The sequence below is a fragment of the Euprymna scolopes genome, chromosome 45 (genome assembly GCF_053919585.1).
Source record: "Euprymna scolopes isolate OS-2025 chromosome 45, ASM5391958v1, whole genome shotgun sequence".
NCBI classification, from domain to species: Eukaryota; Metazoa; Mollusca; class Cephalopoda; order Sepiida; family Sepiolidae; genus Euprymna; species Euprymna scolopes.
Genome location: NC_136526.1, coordinates 67,681,687 through 67,700,855, shown reverse-complemented (window position 1 = coordinate 67,700,855; position 19,169 = coordinate 67,681,687). Strand labels below are relative to the sequence as shown.

At 36.8% G+C, this 19,169-nt stretch overlaps 1 protein-coding gene across 1 annotated transcript in view; it reads right to left on the bottom strand.

The window, feature by feature from the left end:
- LOC145269872 (RING-type E3 ubiquitin-protein ligase PPIL2-like) overlaps nt 1-19,169 on the bottom strand; it is an 89,023-nt gene that overhangs the window by 36,394 nt on the left and 33,460 nt on the right. The window contains exons 13-16 of the mRNA XM_080125616.1: nt 8,046-8,135; nt 4,874-4,907; nt 3,164-3,281; nt 1,039-1,095 (exon numbers count right to left, since the gene is read on the bottom strand). Of these exons, the coding sequence (XP_079981742.1) occupies nt 1,039-1,095; nt 3,164-3,281; nt 4,874-4,907; nt 8,046-8,135 (299 nt within the window). The remainder of the gene's footprint in view (nt 1-1,038; nt 1,096-3,163; nt 3,282-4,873; nt 4,908-8,045; nt 8,136-19,169) is intronic.

The following is a 19,169-nucleotide window of genomic DNA, read 5'->3' as shown; positions in this document are numbered from 1 at the left end:
CATAAAGATTTTTATGTACTTTTTTTTTTTAAATAAGTGAAATTCTAAATATGCACCAAATTTTATGTTTTTATTCAGATGTTTTTTAAAAGTCTTCATTAAAAAAAGCATATTTTTCTATTAAACTTTTATTGTTTAATAATTTGACTTTGCTCGTTTTTATTAAAAATAAAAAGATTAAAAAGACATTTTTTTGCTCTACTTTAAAAAATCACTCGCAAATGCAACCGTTTCATTTGCTATGTAAAAACCCTGAAAGTCAAAATTTGTATCAAACTATACTATAACGTTCTTAACATGAGGTCGGGGGTGTTTATTCTGAAAGCCATTCTTAACATGAGGAGGTTGGGGTGTTTATACTACACTCAGACAGGTCATAAAAAATATCAAAATAACTTTCCATACACAAACAAAACAAAACATATATTTGTTCACCAATTCAAAGAAAAAAAAAATTTTATTACCCCCCCCCCTCCCTCCAAAAAAATTCAAAGAAAAAAATTTTCATTACCCCCCCCCCCAAAAAAACCGCAGTTGCCATAAAATAAATAAATAAGTAAAATTTATGAAATTATTACGGTGTTTGTTTTATTTTCTTTCTTTTTTGTTCATTTTTGTTTTTATTGACTTCCAATCACTCGGTATAATCGGTATAATCGGCCGATTGAGATTCATGGAAAAATGTGCTTTAAACTGCAGAAGTACCAAAAAGTTTTATTTAAATAGTTTTATTAAACAGTTTTCTAACAATAAAAAAACATACCCTACATTAAAAAAAAAAGATGAATCTTACTGACTTAAAAACAAACAACGCGGGTTTTAGGTTTTCTTTACAGAAGGTCAACTGGTGTTGACCGAAAGCTGTTCCTCTTGTTTCCCCCTCCTACTAGAGTTCTTAAACCCTAAATAATCCAAAGTTTTTAGATATAACGAAAATAAAATTTTCTTTTGAGATATTTATTACCGATAATCGATCAGGAAGTGGGTGATCATTATATATATATTATCAAGTTGGTCTGGTAATTAAAAAATGCTTACCTGCCAAAAACCGAATGTTTGCCATCCAAATGTCGACATGAACGAAATGTGATAAAGCTGGAAAAGAAAGCAAACTAAATGTTCAGTCATAATAAACACAGATGATGGTTAAGCAACAGTATTCCAGGTCAATAATATATAGGTGACAGAACAATCGCCATGAGAATTCCACAACAGATTCATTAGCTCATGAGTCGGATTGAGACCTTTTAATAAACACAAAATTAAAAAATTTGTTGTATATTTTGTAAATTCATCTTAGTTTATTTTTAATCGGTTCATATGTAACGTAATCCTTCATTGAGGAGCATTAGAACTACACTGAAGTAGCCTTTTATTCCCGGGTGATGCCAGATAACCCAAGGATTTAAGATAGAGAACATAAATATAGATATATTTTAATTCACTGTCAAAATGGATATATTTGTTTTTTTTTGGTTGAAAGACCTGAGATATTTTGTTATTTGGGAAAAACTCAACAACAGAAAATGCCAGGATGTTAGACGAACATATTGTACTGGCTGAGTGATAGCTGATGACCTCGAGGTTATAGGATTTTTAGTCTTGAATGGGGTCTCAGATCGTTGGGGCTTAGCGTGATTTGATTGGCTGGGGAGACTTCCACCTCACCCACATCGGGTCGATATGCTCTAAAATTAAACAGATTGCTTGTTGAATTTAGGGAGAACAGGTCGTATAAACCCGCCGTTCCCTGGAGAGGGGCCCCCTCTACCTACCTCATCCAACTGTCTGTCGCTGTCTGTGAAGAGATTTGAGACTTTGGAAAAACTTACTACGAATTGAATGAGAATTGTAAAAACATTTTTGTACATAATTTTGTGAAAATTAAGCTTCTGTATATAGACTACAATTGTTTGTCTTTCTTTCTTTCGATATTCGCTTTCAGCATACCAGATTTCATGTAACAACCTCAGAGGAGACTAGATGACACGATCCAAGAATTCTAGAGAAATAAGAGTCCTTAACCACCTTCTCTCGAGTGAGGGGTTACATGCATGTCATGTTGGTACAGTGGTAACATCACCAGCTTTGAATGCTGCAGTTTTGATTTCGGTTTCGATTCTAGCTGATGGCACTCAAATACTTTTTTTTATTTTGAAATCACGACTCTATAATAATATATATGAAATCTGGACAAATTAAAATATCATATTTAAGCATATTTTATGACCAGGCTTCCCTGCTAGTTAAGACTTATTAATGAAATTTGCTGCTGATAGCAAAAATGGCTTCCATTTGTAATTTACATTTGTTGCTGAAAAGAAATATGTCTCTCTGTGAAAAAATATTCCGAGTATGATAAATTATTTTTGTAAATAAAAATAAAAATTTATTGTTAACAACATGCACTAACGTTCACCAAAAGGAAACTGGTGGTTAGAATCAATCATTTATTTATCAGATACAATGCTTTTAGAATAGGACTAATTTAATTTTTTATACTTTAAGGGGGGGGGGTAGTGTTGCCCGGGTTTTTTTTTGGGTTTTTTTACACAGTGATCACCACTTATCAAGGCCCGGAAGCCACTCAGGGATAAGGGTTGTAAAATACAGTTAAATATGATGTTTTAATTGATGGAGATTTCATAATAAAGTCAATCAAAAAAAACAAAAAAACTAAATAGGACTTGGGTGCCATTTTGTGTTATCAAAAGGAAAAAAAATGCCATGTGTTAGGCACGCGTAAGAAAGTTGAGAATGTTAAAAGATAGGCAAGAAAAAACGTTATTAAAAGAAAAAAAAGAAAAATACTGCATGCTGGGCACGAACTTGCAAAAGTAAAGTTTGTGAGTGAATACGTTATAGATCTGACCAAAACGGCCACCAATGTTATCACATTGCAAATTTAGCTTTTTTTAGAATCGACCATTCGCACAATCAACAAACAAACAAGATTTTTACCTGACCCCGTCCTTCAAACAAAACAACATTTCTACATGAAATATTGATGAGTTTTTTCTAATTTTTAAATATGTCCGAGAGATCGTTGTTTCAAATCGTACCAGGTTCATGCCAGTTCCATGTTGATGAAAAAAGATTTTAGCAAACACACATAAGACTGAGATTTATAGATGATAATCAGAGATAAATGATTTTTACTTACAACTGAGATTTGTTCGTGTTTGGTCCTGAATTGGCCATGCTTAAAACGCCGCGGCCCGAGTGAGTCAGGTTGGGCTTGAATTCATCCTTAAATGGCGTATCCCATGCTGATGTACCCCCTACAAAACAAAGAGAAAAAAGTGATTGACTATAGTCAAGAGCGACACAAAGCCTCCCTTTTCATTAGTTGCTGCACAGAGGCACCATTCACAAGATTACTCCATTTGTTCTTGCTTTATAATGCCAATAGGGTATCAAGTACTACTTTTTTTAAGTCTTTGGTATGACCTTTTGTATGAAAATCGCTCCAGACAAGGCATAAAGTCACTTGATGTAAGAAGTTAAAAGAAAACAACAAATACTACTTAAAGTTATGGTTCTGAATTTTTGAGATGAGGATTAATTCTTCATATTATTTGGATTCTTCAGACTACTGGTTTCCTCTTGAGTGTTATTTTCACAACGTTTCAGTCAATGTAACTTCCGACCTTCTTCAGGTGTATCTTATCAAACTCGGGAATGTTTCTGTTGAACTCAGGAATTTAGATGGAATTTTAAATATTCCCGAGTTCGACAAGATACATGTGAAGAAGGTCGAAGGTTACATCCACCGAAACGTGAAAATCACATTCAAGATGAGAACAGTAGTGCAATGAATCCAAATAATACAAACTACTTCAAGGATGACAAGTGTTAGATGGATAAATTCCGATCAAGAAAAAAAAGCAATTCTTCCCCCTTTGTCAGAAACATTGCTCGTGGAATATAAGAACTAAAGGACAAAATAATGCATCCAAAACCAAGCTTCTATCTTTACATCATCAATGTTCTGATCCCCATCTGGCATCAATTGAAATGAATGGCTCTCGCCTTGAGGAGGCCTCAAGTTTTGACAAGCTTCTGGGCTTGACCTTTATTCCTGGTCTTAAGTGGAACACGTGCATCATATCTGTTGCCAAGGCCGCTGGAAAAATGGTGGGATCCTTTTATCGATCCAGTAGATATCTCACTGCTGATGCAATTCTCTATCTATATAAGATCCAGGTACGTCCAAGAATGGAATATTGTTGCCGCATCTGAGCAGGAGCTGCTAGAAAGGACTTGTCCTGCCTTGATAGAGTTCAAAATAGACTTCGTAGCTTCGTAGATGTCCTTTTCTCTTCCCTGCAACCTCTATCTCACAGAAGAGATATTGCGAGTTTGTCTCTGCTGTATCGTTATTTTCATGAAAAGTGTTCGACTGAGCTTCAATCTATGGTCCCTTCTCGCCAAACTTTCACAAGAAACACTCGTCTAGCTGAAACACTATCAATAATTCCCCCCCACTCTTTATCTGTGCCTAAATCTAAACGTAGATTCCATGAACAAAGCTTCTTTCTTAGAACTGCACGCCTGTGGAATTGTCTTCCGTTTTCCTGCTTTCCAGCTGACTACAATATGGTTGTCTTCAAGTCTAACGCAAACTAGTTCTTGATGAGCCGTTCCACTTGTTAACAAATTTACCAAATTGCCATTACTAACGGTTACTATATTGTCCAATTTCTACTGTACACTCTTTAACCCTTATCCTCGTGGCCTCTTGGCCTTGATAAGTGGTGCTACCTATATATAAAAAAAAAAAAAGTTACAACTAACAGGATTATCTTGCCTGCGATTGTGTCGAGTCATGGTTTTACAATAAAGAAACAATTTTAAATCCATTTAATTTTACCTTTTCCAGTTCCATCAGGATCTCCACCCTGAATCTGAAACAAAAATGTTAAATAATTAGGTTGTAAATAGACATGATGAATCAGCATTAAAAAAAAAAAAAACTCTTTATAAAATGGGTTGGCCTTAAAAAAGAATATATTTTTTTTATGCTTTAAAACAATAAAATATCCTTGAAATCCCTCCCCCGCCACCTCTCAATGTAAATATCGCCACCTCACCTGACAAGTAGCCAAATCCCACTCCTTCACTGGATGACAAAAAACTACTCGAACAGTTTCTTCTCCCAAACTTTTTTTTTTTTACATTTTCATCCCAAACAAGGCAAATGCCACTTTGATCTAATTTGATCTTGGTCTTTTGGCCGAGATCAAAGTGTAGCATCTGTTCCGGCAGATGCTGCAAGCTATGACTAGCAAAGACCAGATGTGGGGGCAACCCCACATGCCTGACCTTTAACCAGCTACCATTTCCCACCTCTCGGGAGCTGGTCCCCTTTTTCCCTTCCCCCTCCCTTCACTCCTCACATTAAAAATTGGCCTTGTGCCTAATTTGCTCGGTGGGGGAGCAAATAAATACCATCTGTTCTTCAGATGCTGCACTTCAATTTCTTATTCCCTCTCAGTGAAGGAAAAATCCTTCACGACTGAGACAATATTTATTTTTGCTCCTTTTCTCCACATTAAAAAAATGACCCTGGTGTCTAACTCTGTCCCATGAAGAGGCATTGTAAATAGTTACTATCTGGGACATAAGTTGCAGGAATACTATGTATGGGAGTTGAGCAGCAAGATGCCTGTTCACATTACACTTGAACTTCTGTATGTCAGTACCGTTGGGGAAGCAGCAATCCGCAAGGGAATTCCAAAATCTAGCAGTTCTAGGGAAGAAACTATCAGAGTAGAAGGCTTTCTTACATCTAGGGATTTCTACTGCGTAGGGGTGGGACTTTGCTGCTTGTTGAGTTTGTCGGGGTTATTTACATCACTGGGGGTACAAGGGCTTGTAGTTTATCAGAGCATCCACTATTAAAATACTTGTAAAACAGGTAGAGGGATGCAACATTTCGTAGATGATAGAGGTTGAAGCTTAGGTGATAGTTCAGGACCTATCAGGTTGGCGACTCTCTTTTGAACTCTGTCCAGGAGCGAGAGACTAGCAGCAGATGAACCAGCCCAAATGTGACAACAATACTCCATATATGGGTGAATAGTGGCCTTGTAGAGGTACAGGATACTTTCAGGTGTAAGTAACTTTCTAGCATGGTAGAGAGAGCCCACCTTTTTCGCAGCGGCCTTAGCAATGCGCTTAATGTATCTGTTCCAACTCATGCTTCCTGTGAACGTTAAGCTGAGGAGTTTGAAAGAAGTATTTTCAGGTAATGTATCTTTAGCCATATCTACTGGTATTGAGAAGGTTTCTTGTAATTATTAAAGGAAACAAGCTGAATCTTGGCAGCATTGAACGTTACCATCCATTTTTGACCCCATTCCACTACAAACTGGAGGTATTCCTCTCGGGTTTTCGCCATTGCCTTGGGTATGTGTTCATTTGTTTTCCCCTCATCAAGCTTTGAAATTCATTCCCAGGTCCCTGCTTTCCTTACTGAAATTTAAATGTAATGTGAACAGACATCTTGCTGCTAACCTCCTTACACAGTATCCCCGTAGATTTGGTCCCAAATAGTAGCCTCCTTACATTCAAGTGGCGTTCTGCTGTGTTTGGGGTGAAATAACAGAACAAAAAAATATGTTGGCTTAAAAAAAAAGCATTGGTTTTAGCAAATAAGAAATATATTTTGTGTTTTAAAAAATTTAAACATGTTTTGTCCTTTAAAAAAAATTTTTTTTAATATGTATTGGCTTTACAAAGTAAGCAAAACCTTTTATAAAAGTGTTGATTTCAAAAAATGCATTGGGCCTAAAAATTAAAAAAATAAATTAAAGAATATATTTTGTGCTTTAAAAATATGTATTGGCTTTAAAAAAAGAAGAAAATATGTATGTGTAAAAAATTTTTTTCAAATATGCATTGGCCTTAAAAAATAATATGTATTGGCCTTAAAAAATAATATGTATTGGCCTTAAAAAATAATATGTGTTGGCCTTAAAAAATATGTATTGACCTTAAAAAATAAGATGTATTGGCCTTAAAAAATAAGATGTATTGGCCTTAAAAAATAATATTTATTGGCCTTAAAAAATAATATGTGTTGGCCTTAAAAAATAATATGTATTGACCTTAAAAAATAAGATGTATTGGCCTTAAAAAATAAGATGTATTGGCCTTAAAAAATAAGATGTATTGGCCTTAAAAAATAAGATGTGTTGGCCTTAAAAAATAAGATGTGTTGGCCTTAAAAAATAAGATGTATTGGCCTTAAAAAATAAGATGTGTTGGCCTTAAAAAATAAGATGTGTTGGCCTTAAAAAATAAGATGTGTTGGCCTTAAAAAATAAGATGTGTTGGCCTTAAAAAATAAGATGTGTTGGCCTTAAAAAATAAGATGTGTTGGCCTTAAAAAATAAGATGTGTTGGCCTTAAAAATAATATGTATTGGCCTTAAAAATAAGATGTATTGGCCTTAAAAATAAGATGTATTGGCTTTAAAAAATAATATGTATTGGCCTTAAAAAATAATATGTATTGGCCTTTAAAAAATAATATGTATTAAACTTAAAGAATAATATGTATTCGCCTTAAAAAATAGTGAAAATATAAAGATAACCAAACCAAACACTGAAAATGGTTAATATGCCATAAAACAAAACAACCAAACCAAACACCATGACTAAATATTGGAGCATATTAGCAACTTGAAGCATAAAACCTTTTTCCAAAATTACTGGATTCGTCATTAAAAAACCTGAAAAAGGTTGATATGCCATAAAACAAATGGAGAAAGTCTCTGGCCATTGGTTATTCAGTCGATCTTAAGAAAGAAAGAAATATTTCCATTACGAAACGCATCAGTCCCCCCTGTCGGACATGGTTATGTTTGAAATAACATTTTCATCGCTCAACGTGCAGATTAAGAAACGCATCTTAAAAATATCAACACTTATTTTCTTCTCAAATTTGAACCAATTTGAAACATCAATACATTATCAGGCTACACTAACCTAAGGCTAAGGTGACATTTCCTTGTCCGCATGCTAAATTGTTAAACTCACCATGAAGTTGCGAATCGAACGATGAAATATGGTATCATTGTAGTAACCCTGTGTGCATAGCTTTATGAAATTGTCGCATGTTTTGGGAACCTGAAAAAAAATAAAAAACAAGAAATGTCAATAAATCAACCTTTGAATATTTAAAAGCTACAACCTCCCTCTCGTCACCAAAATGTGGCATCTGTGTGCCTGTTTTACAAGTACTTTAATGTTCAGACAAACTCAAAGCACTAGTACGCCCTCAACAGAAATATCCTTAACAAAACAAGCAGCAAAATCTCACCCCTGCACTGTAGAAATCCCTAGATGTCATAAAGCATTATTGGGGGTGGGTGGGGCACTCTTCCACCGAGCAATGCCGGTTAGCGAGTACTGCTAATCTATAAATATAAAAGCGAAAATGTGTGTATGTTCGCTTTTTGTGTATGTCCAAGAAAGGCTTTTTTCCGAGAAGAGGTCGGTCGGCTCACAACTTCTTAAAACTTTTTATATCACATATAAATCATAATATCTACGAGTTAACAACGGAGGTCGCCTGTCTATTTAATTTGCTCGATTTTGAAAAAATAAATATTCAACATTTTTCGCTCGCCACATGTAGATTAGGCTTTTTCATATAATAAAAGCGACACTAATTCTGGCGGTATTTTTTTCCGGTCGCGATCGCCTGAAATGTCCGAAAGCAATCAGCTTTGATCAATGTGGAAATATTTTCCTTATATCAGAGAATTGCTATTCAATTTGGACAATCCCCTTTTTATGGGGAGCTGGTTTCCCCCACAACATCTTGGGGAAACAGAAAATAAATAAAAAAAGCTGCCCCACAGTAAATACTGGCCCACAATCAAAGCTTACTACATTAAGTCATTAAAACGTGCACCTGCCAATTCTAAATAGTTAAATAAATTCAAACGTGTTTCAATTAGCATTTCGCGGTGGCCCAATGGTTAACGTCGCACATTTTTTTTTCACCTTTAATTTCCAACTTTGCCTCAAGGGTTCGCGTTCGATCCTCATACTTACCTCCCAAAACTGCTCAAATAGTTTTTTCCCTCAAACTGCTAGACTTTGGAATTCCCTCTCAGGCCTCTGCTTTCCTGACTGTACTGATATGCAGAAGTTCAAGTGTAATGTGAACAAACATCTTGCTGCCCAACTCCCTACATAGTATCACATATAACAAATCTAATCCCTATTAGTAGCCTTTTATGACTTTGTGCCACTGTGCTTTGTTAGAGGTGAATAAACAATTGAAAAAAACAACCACCTCTATTGAGGATTGAACCTGCAACCTATTCAAGTAAAAGCTATTACTTCATTATGCTATTGATTTATGCGATAGGACAAGAACAATATACCCCCAATCGATTAATAAAATGATTTAGTTGGAAATTTTGTGCAGATTCCGGAGTTCAGAAAGATGCATCTGAAGACGATCGAAACGTGTAGCATTCGACCTTCTTCAGGAACACCTTTCTGAACATGGGAACCTTCTTGCTAAACTTGAAAACTAGCATAGAATTTTGAACTGAATCCTTTTATTTAATCCACAGGTTAGATTGTTCTCATTCCAGCAGTCTTGATTTAGTATAAGTTTTGTTTTTATCTATTATTGCTCATATTCATCCCAAACAAAGCAAATTGCTCTTGAGATGTAGGGAACCACTTTGAATAATACAGGGGCATTCTAAGTAGGGACTTGAGTAGCAAGATGTCTGAACAGACATTGCATTTAATTTTCTGCATGTTAACACAATCCAAGAAGCAGGAAACAGGGAGGGAATTCCAAAGTCTAGTAGTTTGAGTGAAGAAAATTTCGCAGTAGAAATCTTTTTGGCATTAGTGAAGACGTGGAATGTTGCTGCTGTCGGGTTAGTCAGATGTATTTATGTCGAGGGGAGGGGGCACCAATGCTACAAGTTTGTTGGAGCACATTCCATTAAAGTACTTGTAAAACAAGCACAGGGATAAAAAATCGCAGTGATGGAACAGGGGCTGGAAATTGGTTGATAGTGAGAGACCTATTAGCTTATCAACTCTTTTTTTGGACCGTGTCTAAGAGTAAAAGACTAGTGGTAGACGCACCGCTGGTCCATGTGTGGCAACAAAGTTCCATGTATGCGCGAATGGTGGCTTTGAAAAAATATAGGATACTCTCAGTGGTGAGTATTTTTCTAGCATGCTAGAATTATTAATAAAAGATTAAAATGGCTGATTTGTTTGCAAAGAAACTAAAAATGCATTCTGGTGAATTTAATTTCTGAAATGTTTTTCCAAATAGTAAAAAAAAAAAATTGTAGTCCAGGAACCAACACGTTGTAGCTTCCGTTGTAAAGTAGACAACGAATAGAAAAAACTTCAACTTAACTTTTTTTGTACATTTATTTCGTATTACTTGTTTTGATCGAACTACTGTTCTCATCTTGAGTGTTATTTTTACAAGGTTTCAGTTGATGTAGCCTCTGACCTTCATCAGGCATAAAAGACTTATCCTGCCTTGATAGAGTCCAAAATAGACTTCGTAGCCTCATAGGAGATGTCCTTTTTTCTTCCCTGCAACCTCTTTTTCACAGAAGAGATGTAGCGAGTTTGTTTTTGCTGTATCATTATTTTCATGGCAAGTGCTCGACTGAGCTTCAATCTATGGTCTCTCTTCGCCAAACTTTCACAAGAAACACTCGTCTAGCTGTAAACACTATCAATAATTCCCCCCCACTCTTTATCTGTGCCTAAATCTAAACGTAGATTCCATGAACAAAGCTTCTTTCTTAGAACTGCACGCTTGTGGAATTGTCTTCCGTTTTCCTGCTTTCCAGCTGACTACAATATGGTTGTCTTCAAGTCTAACGCAAACAAGTTCTTGATGAGCCGTTCCCCTTAAGTTAACAAATTTAATGAATTTCCATTACTGACAAATACTATATTGTCCAATTGACTACTGTACACGCTTTAACCCTTATCCTCGAGTGGCCCGTGGGCCTTGATAAGTGGTGTTGCCTTTGTAAAAAAAAATAAATAAATAAAAAAACGAAAGCACAGTAAAAAAAAAAAAAAAAACTTCAAGAATACAAAACCATCTAGGGAGCCAGTAACTGTTCTCCTTTCTTTTCCAAGATGGCAACCAGCATGCCTGACGAAGGTCGAAGGATAATCCGATCGAAACGTTGCACAAATAACACTCAAGATGAGAACAATAGTGCGATCAATACAAGTAATACAAACAATCATCTCTCATCTCAAAAATTCAGAACTGTAACATTTCTTCATTGTTGTGACGTCGTCCATGTGATCATGCTCTTGAGCAATATCCACACCTCTCACATGATCTTGAACATGCTCCACGTCTCTAATGTGATCATTCTCTTTCTCCTTTTTACAGTCTTTTTTGTTTACCAGTGGCGTAATTTCACATACATTTATATACGTGCATCCGTGCTATGTTACAGAGAGAACCCACCTTCTTTGCAGCAAACTTGGCAGTGTCTTCTATGTATTTGTTTCAATTTATAATGTATCTAGAAAGGATTTAACTTACATCCACCAGAAGACAAAAGTCATTGCCAAGCAACACCATTACCTGTTATGCAATATATTATGCGATATATTATGCAATATTTTATTTGACATTTTTCTTAAACTTTTTCTTCTAGGGGATGGGACATCCAACCAGATGTCTGACATTTACCCCTATTTTAGTGAGTCCAACCAAGACATCTTTTTAGAGTTCTAGCCGTCCCTTTCAGTGCAATCGTTTGTATTTCACTTGCACTTGGTTCACAGGGTGTGACATAGTATGTGACATGTTATGTGATATATCATGCAATATTTTATGTGATATATCATGTGATATGTTGTGTGATATGTTATGCGATGTTATGTGATATGTGATGTGATATATTATATGATGTGTTATATGATATGTGATATTTTACGTGATATGTTATGCGATGTGTTATGCGATATGTTATGTTATATGTTATGTGATATGTAATGCGATGTTATGTGTTATGTTATGTGATATGTTATGCGATATATTATGCGTTATGTTATGCGATATGTTATGCGATATATTATGTGATATGTTATGTGATATGTTATGTGATATGTAATGTGATATGTAATGTGATATGTTATGTGATATGTGATGTTATATGTTATGTGATATGTTATGTTATATGTTATGTGATATGTTATATGTTATGTGATATGTGATGTGATATGTGATGTTATATGTTATGTTTTATGTTATGTTTTATGTTATTTTATGTTATATATTATGTTATATGTTATGTGATATGTTATGTGATATGTTTGTGATATGTTATGTTATATGTTATGTTATATGTTATGTGATATGTTATGTGATATGTTATGTGATATGTTATGTTATATGTTATGTTATATGTTATGTTATATGTTATGTTATATGTTATGTGATATGTTATGTGATATGTTATGTTATATGTTATCTGATATGTTATGTGATATGTTATGTTATATATTATGTTATATGTTATGTGATATGTTATGTTATATGTTATGTGATATTTTATGTGATACGTTATGTTTTATGTTATATGTTATGTGATATGTTATGTTTTATGTTATGTTTTATGTTATGTTATATGTTATGTTATATGTTATGTGATATCTTATGTTTTATGTTATGTTTTATGTTATGTTATATGTTATGTTATATGTTATGTGATATGTTATGCGATGTTATGTTTTATGTTATGTTATATGCTATGTTATATGTTATGTGATATGTTATGTGATATGTTATGTTATATGTTATGTGATATGTTATGTTATATGTTATGTGATATGTTATGTTTTATGTTATGTTTTATGTTATGTTTTATGTTATATGTTATGTTATATGTTATGTTATATGTTATGTGATATGTTATGTTTTATGTTATGTTATATGTTATGTGATATGTTATGTTATATGTTATGTTATATGTTATGTGATATGTTATGTTATATGTTATGTTATGTGATATGTTATGTGATATGTTAAGTTATATGTTATGTGATATGTTATGTGATATGTTATGTGATATGTTATGTTATATGTTATGTTATATGTTATGTTATATGTTATGTGATATGTTATGTGATATGTTATGTTATATGTTATGTTATATGTTATGTGATATGTTATGTTATATGTTATGTGATATGTTATGTGATATGCTTTGTGATATGTTATGTTATATGTTATGTTATATGTTATGTTATATGTTATGTGATATGTTATGTGATATGTGATATGTTATGTTATATGTTATGTTATATGTTATGTGATATGTGATGTGATATGTGATGTTATATGTTATGTGATATTTTATGTGATATGTTATGTGATATGTTATATGTTATGTTATGTGATATGTTATGTGATATGTTATATGTTATGTTATATGTTATGTGATATGTTATGTTTTATGTTATGTTATATGTTATGTTATATGTTATGTTATATGTTATGTGATATGTTATGTGATATGTGATGTGATATGTTATGTGATATGTGATGTGATATGTGATGTGATATGCTATGTGATATGTTATGTTATATGTGATATGTTATGTTATATGTTATTGTTGGATTGTGTAGTGGACTTTCGGTCAGCGTTCAAGTTGTGGATAACTTGACAAAGACTAAAGTTACTTCTCATGAAAGAGGAGAACTATTTATGGCACAATGGGAGATTCCATTATGCACACATGGGCCAGTCTATTCCTTGGATTGTGATTGGCTGAATCACCTGATTGGATATGCTTGTACATAAATACAAGCCCTCAGTCCAGCTCAATCTGATGTCTGTCTTGTGCATGAGCTGGACCCTTGGTAAGTGTTGCTGTTATTATTATTATTATTATTGTTGTTGTTGTGTGTTATTGACTAACACAGTTCTTTTGATTATTCTACATCTCCCCTCTTCCCCCCCCCCACGAGTAGGCTGGGTTGTGTGAGAGGTGTATCACTCTTTTAGGCCTAGTTTGTTGTGTGGTAGTAACCTAGAAAGAGCTTGGGGTATCCTTGATCGAAAGCGTGGGGATATATGTGTGGTTTGTTGTTGGGGTTTGGTTGCTGTGTATGTCCTATTACAGGGAGATAGTGGGAGATGCAAGAATGTAGTATTGCTTGAGGGAATTGTTGGTCCTAGTGCTGCACTTGGTATTGGGGTTGGTGCAGGCTTAAGTTCGCATTTTCTGAGGAAACGGCGGTTCCTAAGTATGATCCTTCCGTATCCGTTAACCCTGATTCGGTATTGTCGATCTGGTAGGGAACTGATGATTTTGCCCGTTGTGTTCCATCTGCGATTGACTGGATTTTGGATGGTTACAGTGTCACCAGCTTGTAATGGTGGAAGGTTGTGGGTATATTTATTGTATCTTTCTACTATTTTTGCATTGCGGTGGTGGAGCATTTCCTCGCGATGTTGTGCCGCTGACACCCATTCAGGATGAGGCTTGTAGAGGATTGGCTGTGATGGGATGGAGTCACGTAGTCGACGGTGAAGTAATAATTGGGCCGGTGATAGGCCAATGCTTTGGATTGGGGTATTCCGATACTGCAATATGGCCCGGGCAACACTGTCATTGTCCAAGGAACCGTGGGGGCCTGTGTTTCCTTTCACAATCCTCTTTGCAGTTTTTACTGCGAGCTCTGCCCTGCCATTGGATTGGGGATACGCAACAGAAGATAATCTGTGCCTAACACACCATGTTTTCAGAAATTCTTGGAACGTGCTGGAAGTGAAAGGTGGGCCGCCATCGGTGCTGAGTTCTTCTGGGGCACCATATGTTTGGAACAGTTGTCGGCATATGGACATCAATTTGGTTGCAGTAGTGTGTCCTGATTCTAGGCGGTATAAAATTAGCCAACCAGTTAGCCTATCTGCGCAGGCAAGGTATGTGTGATCTCCAATATAAAAAATATCCATGACGATTTGTTGGAATGGCCACTCTGGGGATCGTGTTAGAATGATAGGCTCCCTTGGTTGACTAGGTGCGATGGTTGAGCATACCATGCAATTCGCCCTAATACTGCGGATTGATGCATCCATCCCTGGCCAGTACACCGATTTGTTGGCACGTGCTTTCATGCCGACTACTCCTTGGTGTGCAGAATGCAGGCAGTGTAGGACCTTTTTTCGTTGTGTTTTGGGGATGACGATCCTTCGATCCAACAATACTAGACCATTGTCAGTGCTAAGGCGGTGCCTCACCTCTCAATACTCACGGATTTCGGGCGCAGTAAGATTACGTGTTTTTGGGAAGCCTTGCTGTATTGTGTCTATTAATTTGTTATATTGTTGATCGCCACGACCTGCTGAACGAATTAGGTCTGGTGATAGCATGGCTATATTACTGCTGTCTGCAAATGTTGCTATTAAGGCTGTTGACTCTGTTATGTTGCTTATGTTGTTCGACTCCAGTATATCCATTTGAGAGGGTTTTGTTGGAAATACATTGAGGAGGGCTTGCACCATCGTCACTGGGTGGCGGGAAACTGCATCAGGGCCTCTGTGCCACTTCCCGGGGCAATGCTGTATGGTAAATCTGTATCTCAGGGTCTTTTCCTTTAGTCTAAAGAGCCGGGGGTTTTGGATCTTGCTCAGATCACGATCGCCAAATATCCCCTTCAGAGGTTCATGGTCTGTGACCACTATGATGTTTGGAGAACCCATGACGAACATACGGCATTTCTCCAATGCCCATGCTATTGCTGCTGCCTCACCCTCTATTGGTGCGTATCTGCGCTCAGCATCCGTGCAAAATCTGCTGCCGGCATATATCAGATGCCAACCTTCGGAACAGCAGATTGGGGCTTTTTCCATGGTACATTGGCAATGTTTTTGTAGGAGTAGGAAGCCCATTCCTTCTTTGCTCCAATCTGGAGCAAGGCAAGTTGCTCTGTCTTTGTCAAATGTTGCTACCCCCTTCTGGACTAGGTGAATTATAACTCGCTTGGAATCTTTGAATGCGTCTTCAAGGTTTTGATTCCAAGCAAATTTGGAGTTTTGTTTGACGAGGTCCCGAAAAGGCACCCTAACTGGACCCAGTGAATATGCCTAGGCTACTTGGTTGACAAGCCCAAACCATGATCTGGCATCAGTAATTGTCCTTGGGACTGGAAAATCCTGTATCGCTTGTATCATGGACTCAGAAGGGGTCACTCCTGAAGAAGTTATTTGGAGGCCTCCAAATTGTACGACATCCTGACAGAATTGGAATTTGTCGGTGTTGAGCACAATTCCATTCTTAGCACATTGGAGCAGAAAATCGAAGGTATGATAAAAGGCTCCCTCAATGCTAGAGTCATATAGTAGAGTATCGTCGACTATCTTCACCTTGCGTGGGATATCTTTTATTATCTCATCGTATCTACGAGTGTAAGCATCCCCAGATGCGACATATCCTTGAGGCATCCTAAGATACATGTATCTTCCCCACTCAGTTATGAAGGTGGTTAATGGTTGAGATTCTTTGTCTAAGAGAATCGAGTGGTATCCATCAACAGCGTCTAGGACTGTTTTCTTTGTTCTAGGTGGCACTTGCAGTGCCAACTGGAATGGCGACCCAGTATGGTGGGTTTCTCGCTTGCATTGAGAGTTAAGGTGTTGGTAATCTATTGTTCTCCTTGGATTACCATTCTTTTTGGCAGTTATTACCATAGTACTGCACCAATCAGTAGGCATACCCACGGGTACTGGAGCTATGATACCTTTTTCTACATCCTTCCAAAGGGCTTGTCTTACTGGTTCCTTGAAGTGGAAGGGTACAGGAATTGGGTTATGCCTGGCTTTAGGGATTGCTCCCTCTTTGAGGTGAATGTGGGCAGCTGGGCCGGACATGGCTGGAAATATCCCATCTTTGTTGAATGTCGTTTTGGCAAACTTTTCTAGGAGCCAGCTCTTAAGTTTGCCTATGTTATCTTCTGTTGCGGGAAAAGGGAGGTTTTTGGGGCGATTTGGCAATTGATCTACACACTTTTTAGACTCGGTGTCTACCTCTTCATGTACGTCTGCTAAAGGGTTTGGAAAATGTTTGTGCAATATTCCCACATCGATGCAGGCTGCTCTGCTGAGATAAAGCCGTTGTATGCCCTTGCATATGTAGAGGGCTTGTTTAGTTGTTTTCCCTCTGACCACAAACTCAACTGGTAGCCAACCCTGACACATGAGTGTGAAACCTCCTACTGTTCGTATGATCTTTCTTGATTGGATAAGACTAATCTCTATGAGGCCCATTTTGATTAAATGCTTTGGTCCCCCAAGACAAATGGCGGCACCACTGTCGGGAAAAACCTTTATCGTTGTACTACAACTCCTAGGGATATTGACAGCTCGTCTGGGATCTGGTTTTGGTGAGAATGGGATTACTGATGCATTTATTTCAGTTAACAGATCACCTTCTGTAGTCATAATGGTGCCCCTCATTTGATCGAATGTGATATGGGCCATGAGTGTATTCATGGGAGCTTCTTGGTCTTCAAAACTCTTTATCACTGCCGGGCGATATTTCTTTGTCCGGCACACTGCTGAGAAATGGTTAAGTTTCTCACAAGTGTTGCACATTTGATTCCATGCCGGACATGTTAAATGGCGGGCACTTGTCCTTGGAGTACCGTGTTGGTGACTACCGCAACCTATGCAGGTTTGACGGGGTTTTTTATCAGCAATGTTATCGTTGTGAGTAGCAGTAGAGCTAGTGCGAATATTGCCTCTGCTAGTCCTTTCAGCACTGTGTTTTTTTTTTTTGCGATACATTGACATCCGGACTGTAGCTATGTCTGAGGTATCAGTCATTGCGGTTTGGTCCCGTAGTGCAGACTCAAATGCCTCAGCATGACAAATATTTTGGTTGAGAGTTTTTAGCAACCCGGCTTTTGCCAGTAGATCGGTCTGAAGCGTATCATTCGATATCCCTTTGATAAATTGGTCCTTGATGTAAATGTCGGACAGATCGTGATCGCAGTTGGGGCATGAAAAATTACAGTCTATGGCCGTGGACCTAAGACGAACAAGGTATTGTTGGATGGGTTCATCTTCATGCTGTGATATAGCTGCAAATGTCATCCGATGGACCATGGGATTTGATTTTTGAGTTACCAATGCTTCTGTCATCTCTAGCAGCTTGTCTGGGTTGGTGATGAAGAACTTAGGGTACGTATTTATGATTGCGTTTTGAACGGATTCATCAGCGCAACTGTATAACTGGGTATTGGCCTGAGAAGTTGGCATGTCCGTTATTCTGGTGAATACTTCCCAGTCAATCCGAAATTTTCTGAATTGTTGAGGGGTCATTTCGAGATGAAGTTGGGGAGGCCTGGCAGCTGGTGCCTTAGCATAGGTGGTCTGGGTAGCGGGCTCCTTGGCTTGTCGAAGGATAGACAGAGCTTCTCCCATTGTTGTGATTCCCAATTCTCTTAGCATGGCTCGATCCATTACTTGAAGGTTTTCTTTCCTCAGTTTTTCCTTCACAAAAGTTGCAGCGTAGCTCTTGGCGGAATCGGCAGCAATGCCTGCTTTGAGGAAATAGTCTTCCCAATCTTCTATCTCGAATCCTGTTCATAGCGCCATGTTGGATTGTGTAGTGGACTTTCGGTCAGCGTTCAAGTTGTGGATAACTTGACAAAGACTAAAGTTACTTCTCATGAAAGAGGAGAACTATTTATGGCACAATGGGAGATTCCATTATGCACACATGGGCCAGTCTATTCCTTGGATTGTGATTGGCTGAATCACCTGATTGGATATGCTTGTACATAAATACAAGCCCTCAGTCCAGCTCAATCTGATGTCTGTCTTGTGCATGAGCTGGACCCTTGGTAAGTGTTGCTGCTATTATTATTATTATTATTGTTATTGTTGTGTGTTATTGACTAACACAGTTCTTTTGATTATTCTACAGTTATGTAATATGTTATGTGATATGTTATGTGATATGTTATGTTATATGTTATGTTATATGTTATGTGATATGTTATGTGATATGTTATGTTATATGTTATGTTATGTTATATGTTATGTGATATGTTATGTGATATGTTATGGTATATGATATATTATGTGTTATGTTATGCGTTATATTATGCGTTATGTT